At 36.4% G+C, this 5,131-nt stretch overlaps 2 protein-coding genes across 2 annotated transcripts; one reads left to right on the top strand and one right to left on the bottom strand.

The window, feature by feature from the left end:
• Positions 1–891: 891 nt before the first annotated feature.
• LOC113315054 lies at positions 892–2,587 on the top strand. Its single transcript, XM_026563364.1, has 2 exons — positions 892–1,178; positions 1,271–2,587. Exons 1-2 carry the CDS (start codon positions 985–987, stop codon positions 2,553–2,555), a joined length of 1,479 nt encoding a protein of 492 aa, XP_026419149.1. The 5' UTR covers positions 892–984; the 3' UTR covers positions 2,556–2,587.
• A 255-nt stretch (positions 2,588–2,842) lies between these two features.
• LOC113315055 (1-aminocyclopropane-1-carboxylate oxidase 1-like) lies at positions 2,843–4,738 on the bottom strand. The gene is made up of 3 exons (XM_026563365.1): positions 4,277–4,738; positions 3,678–3,904; positions 2,843–3,583 (listed from the first exon to the last, which is right to left on the bottom strand). The coding sequence occupies exons 1-3, from the start codon at positions 4,376–4,378 to the stop codon at positions 2,998–3,000; spliced, it is 915 nt and encodes a 304-aa protein (XP_026419150.1). The 5' UTR covers positions 4,379–4,738; the 3' UTR covers positions 2,843–2,997.
• Between the last annotated feature and the right edge of the window lie 393 nt (positions 4,739–5,131).

The following is a 5,131-nucleotide window of genomic DNA, read 5'->3' as shown; positions in this document are numbered from 1 at the left end:
AAAGGATAAGTAAGGGGAAAGTACATACCTTTCATGATTTTATACCACAAAGCATCTTGAGAATGGAGCATTCTCCAAGAAAGTTAACAAGTAAAGTCAGTCTCATGATTTCAGATTGTTTAATATTTAAACCACCTAATTCTCTTGGTTGAGCAACTTTTTACCATTTTATGAAGTAACACCATTTTTTCATTTTTTCCCCACCAGAATCTCATTTGGACAGAGTCCATTTTATCTATAACAGTTTTAGGAATAGGAAATACAGACATATGATGAAATGGAAGACTACTAAGAACATATTGGATTAGAACTGTTCTACCTGAATAATTGAGAAACTTTGTTTGCCAACATTCCAGTCTATCACCATATCTTTCTAAAAGAGGTAGGAAAAATTGAGTTTTGTTTTTTTGTAAAAGCAAAGGTACACCTAGGTTTTTATCATTTAGGGCCAGTTTCTTCATATTAAGAATATTTGATACTATATTTTTAACCTGATTAGGAACACCTTGACATTATATTTGATAGCCATCTAGCCTTTCTTTTTTTTAATTTTTTTTTCATGGAATCAACAAGTTCATGAGCTACTACAATATTATCAGTTATACATCTTCCAGAGACTCAGTTATACATCTTCCAGAAACAAAAAAAGTTTGATAAGGAGTTATAGTTTTTTCAAGAACATTCTTTATTCTACAAGTTAAGCACCTTAGATATCACTTTGTAAGAAGTATTACATAGTGATATAGGTCTGAAATCAATAGCTTTCTTAGGATAATTATTCTTACGAAGCTAAGACCTTAGATATCACTTTGCTGCGTGCCCCAACGGCCTTGCATGTACATAAAGTCTTAACACCCTCCCATCTTAAACGACGTCTGCTTTTTTCTCCAATGCACTGTTCCACCATCGGTCCACCACTCCACCGCCCACCACAACTAATCAAAACACACTGAAGAACCAAATCCTTAAACTGTAAGAAAAAAAATGGAAGCTTGGGTTCCTCTGTTTGACATCTTTCTCAACTCTCCATCACCAGAATTTGACGCATCCCTCTGGTTTTCATCAAATTCTTTAACCAATTCCACCACAACTACATCAACTAATTCCTTTCTGAAGCTTCTCTCTAAACCAATTGACACCATTTCCACAAACCCATCTTCTTCTATTCAATCGAAAAGGTAACAAAATTGAAGAACCCCCATTTCTAATTTCTCCTTAATTTTCAGTTTATCAGATTATTTTACTAAAATTTTCTTGTTTTTTTGGACAGATTTTTGTATATACAGACTCTTCCGGATGCAGTACAGTCTCGGATACTATCATTTCTGACTACTGAGAGTAAGAGATTTTGTAAGAGGGAATTGTGTTTACTCGCTGAGAATGTCTTGAATGGTAGTGAAGAGGTTGATTTTTGGGTTAAAAAATCTGCTCATAACTTGCTTGATAAAATGTCTGACTCGGGTTTTCGTCAGTTTTCTACATTGAATTTGAATGGATTGGAAGAGGAGGAGGAGTTTTTTGCTTTGCCCAGTTGTCTTCAGAGTTGTAGTCATAGTAAGAGTTCTGTTCTTCCATGGCTTCCTCTTACATTTGATGAGTTGAGAGAAAGTGCTTCAGTGAGTTGTATTGCAGATGAGGGTTCAGATGAAGCAATGGAAGTTGAAGAATTATGTGAAGTAGAAGAAAATGGTGAAGTGTTGAATCAAGTGGATGTTTCTATTGATTCTGAAGTTCGAACAAAAGCGGGTTCTTTGAAAATGAAACTTTTAGAGTGTGAATCTGCAAAAAGAACTGAGAATTTAGCTAATGAAATTCGCCAACTTTGCTTCGAAGCAGATGGAAAAGAGGTTAGAAATTCCTTTGGGGTTTTGGGCCTGATTGAACCTTGGGAAGTTGATGATGAAACTGCTTCGATACTGATAACGAATTTATTGGGTGTAAATGCTAATGAAAGTGAATTATCATGGGCAAGCAAGGTTCTGTGTTCAATTATCTTACCGAAATTGCTGGTTCTTAATGAACCTGCTTCAAGAGTGTTAGTAACCACAACAATTGAGTCTTGCAAACCGCGGCAGAAGGCTGCTGTGGATGCACTTTTGTTTCCTTTAGTTCTCTGCAAGGAGGGGCTTAATACTCATTTATGTGATGTCATGTCAAGGATTATCAAGGAATGTCTGCATCCAGCTCATGTTTCTGCATTCTGCCAGAGGTTACTTTGTGGAGAAGAAGAATCGAGGAAATTTATCTGTCTTCCCTGCCATCAGCATCTGGTTTCTGATAAACTGGTATGGACTGAACCACTATTTATGTTGTTTCAAAACATCTTGAATCAGAATGTTTCATTAACTCAGGATTCAATTGAGCATCTTGTTTCTGTTGTTCGAGAATTAGCTGGTAAGTATTCAGAATCACTGAAGTTCAGTACCTTTTTGTTATGTTTAGTTACCAAATGTCATTCTTCGTTGAAGCATCATAAGCTTATATTGATTCCAACGGTTGAGCTGACCAATACTTTCATGACTAAATCTATATTATCAAAATTGAATAGTTTGTGACAATGATGTAAAATCTGTTTGTTCGGGATTGATAACTTTATTTTAGCCTTCGTCTACTCTAAACAAGTTCTGACCAGTTGTACAGTTTCACTTTCAAGAAACATGATATTATTGAGATTAACGTTTGGTACATTGAGTGTTATTTATTGTTCACCTAAGATTCTCCCACTTTCATATAAATACTGTATATTAACTATGTGCATATCATTACATGATAAGACGTAACAAGCTTAGATCACCATGTCGCTGTGATAATTAGCCAATTTCCTAATAACGGTGACACATAATTCAAATACGATCGGACCAGATAATATCATTTTAATACTTTCGTACTGACAGAACAGTAGAAAGAAATTAAGGCAGGGCCTCATAATAATCCCTCACTAGCACACAATAGAAATGGTAAGTAATGGAAATTATTATCAATGATCATATTAGCCCATTAGGCGGGAAGACTGCAAGTCATCTTCTTCATGGTCTCAAATCTGGGTCCTTTCTCTGAGAACTTGGTGGTGGAATAAACCTTGAGATAGTCTTGGAAACGGTATTGATTAGGATATAGAAGCTCTGAAGCTGGAGAGATTACGGCATCCGGAGCAGGATTATAGAAAGTAGCTATAGAAAGCCTGCTCCCATTCTTATCAGCCAAAACACGATGCAGAGTACTTTTGTATTTACCATTACTTAGCACCTCGATCTGATCACCTGTGTTCACAAAGATGGTGTTGTTCTTAGAAGGTGGTATTTCCACCCATTTCCCATCCTTTAGGAATTCAAGACCTGGGACTTGTTCATCTTGGAGCAAGAGAATGATTCCACCTGCATCGGTGTGTGCCCTGAGTCCAGTTACTAGATCAGGCCGATCGCACTGAGGGTACTTAGCAACCTTTGTTCCGACTGAAGGACCTGCAGTTGCTGAAAATGCCTTCTTCATGTAGTCTTTCTCCAAACTTAGGTTTTCACAGATGAGCTCTGAAAGCTTCTCGGCTAACTTGATGATCTGATTAATGTACTCGTCCATTACCTTTCTGCAAATTTACACCACTAATTAGTAAACACACAAACACAATTGCAGATAATGAGTGCTTTACTGGAAAATAGCGTTGAATTCTGTTAAATCACCTGAGTTCATCTGACAGGTTTATTGACTCGTCGAACTTAGCTTTTGGTCGATGCCAGATGAAATAACTGCTTTCCCAGTCGGAGTCCACAGCTGGGGCATCTCGACTCTCTAACCCTTTTGCCATTTCTGATTCATAGAACCTTCTTTTCATGCATTCCTCATAGTGCAAGTTCACCAACTTTTTCACTTTATCCATCAGCTCTACATTGATTCCATGGTTGGTCACCTGCCAATATCACAGAATCCAGGTTGTTAGTGGTATTACAATTTATAATCCAGATTGTAGATTTACAGTAAGTACGTATCAGGAGCGGGCTTCATAAAAGATTCAAAAAGCTGCATAACAGAGTCCAAATACTAGCATTGTGATCTTGATGTAGTTGTTTGGGATCAGAGCTTGTAATCCATTAATTAACCATAATAGCTGTCCTTTGAAATGTACATCTGAAGTTATATAAAGTTTCACATGGGTATGATGCAGCTTTTCAGAATTTATACTAGCAGTAGCAGGTTATGCCACTAATTTATAAACGATATACGAAATCATCTATTCAGATTTAGAGATATGTTATTGAAAGAAATTTTAATTCATCCAAACCTGAAAGAAACCCCAACTTTCACAAGCTTGGTGAAGGAGCTCCATTGTTTCACTCTTCAAGCTGTCACTGAGACCTTCAAGATCTATTACAGGAATCTCCATGACTATCTTTAAACTTTGTTGAATTGAATGTAGTGTCTCATGCTCTCATTGGTCGTATTTATAGGCATTTTGATACAAAATTATGATTTATCTCTTTGCTAGCAATTATTCTATTGGAAGGCACTGAATTATAGAAAAGTGGTTTGTTGCCAATAGAAAATTAAACCTCTCCTTGGGAGAAGGGCTGTTTGGGTAACCTTGAGATGAGCAAAATTTGTAAAGTATTATAGTCCACGTTCGCTTATCTCTCTTTGAACTTTACCCCAATTAGATATCTTCTACTGCAATACTCTTATTACTTTCATATTTGTACCTGAACTGGTAAGAGTTTGTTGCTTCTAAAGAGTGTCCAGACAGAGCTTGAAGGAGTAAGGAAACCAACTTCATTTTTCTGTGGGCAATTGTTAGTGTTTTCAAAACATCTTTTTGAATTTGTGTTTACTGTTTGTGATAGAAAAGTAGAGAGACAGAATAATCAGACACTGCTTACCAACATGTGTTGTTGCTGAATAGTCTGAAACTTTGCTTTTTTTTGGTTGCCAAGTGTTGAAGTTTTGTGTTTATGTTCATGAATCTAGTCAGAGATGTTGGAAATGAATCATCATGGTTATAATTTTGCTCTCACATGTATTACTAGCTAGGCTTCTTTTCTAAAGACATACAGCCCCTGGTTTGGTAATTGGTGTTTGAGCACTTTGAAATTGAAAAGTCATTACATTCCTTCTAACCTTAAAAAAGTGCCTAGTATTGATT

This window comes from Papaver somniferum, chromosome 10 (assembly GCF_003573695.1).
Source record: "Papaver somniferum cultivar HN1 chromosome 10, ASM357369v1, whole genome shotgun sequence".
NCBI classification, from domain to species: domain Eukaryota; kingdom Viridiplantae; phylum Streptophyta; class Magnoliopsida; order Ranunculales; family Papaveraceae; genus Papaver; species Papaver somniferum.
This window is presented reverse-complemented; position numbering and strand designations above follow the sequence as displayed.

What these genes read in the sequence shown, in the direction of transcription:
- LOC113315054 (XM_026563364.1), top strand. Translation starts at nt 985, where the DNA reads ATGGAAGCTTGGGTTCCTCTGTTTGACATCTTTCTCAACTCTCCATCA. An exon ending in TCTTCTATTCAATCGAAAAG is followed by an intron (nt 1,179 to 1,270) that starts GTAACAAAATTG and finishes TTTTTTGGACAG; the next exon opens with ATTTTTGTATATACAGACTC.
- LOC113315055 (XM_026563365.1), bottom strand. Translation starts at nt 4,378, where the DNA reads ATGGAGATTCCTGTAATAGATCTTGAAGGTCTCAGTGACAGCTTGAAG. An exon ending in AAAGTTGGGGTTTCTTTCAG is followed by an intron (nt 3,905 to 4,276) that starts GTTTGGATGAAT and finishes TGATATTGGCAG; the next exon opens with GTGACCAACCATGGAATCAA. An exon ending in AACCTGTCAGATGAACTCAG is followed by an intron (nt 3,584 to 3,677) that starts GTGATTTAACAG and finishes GTAAATTTGCAG; the next exon opens with AAAGGTAATGGACGAGTACA.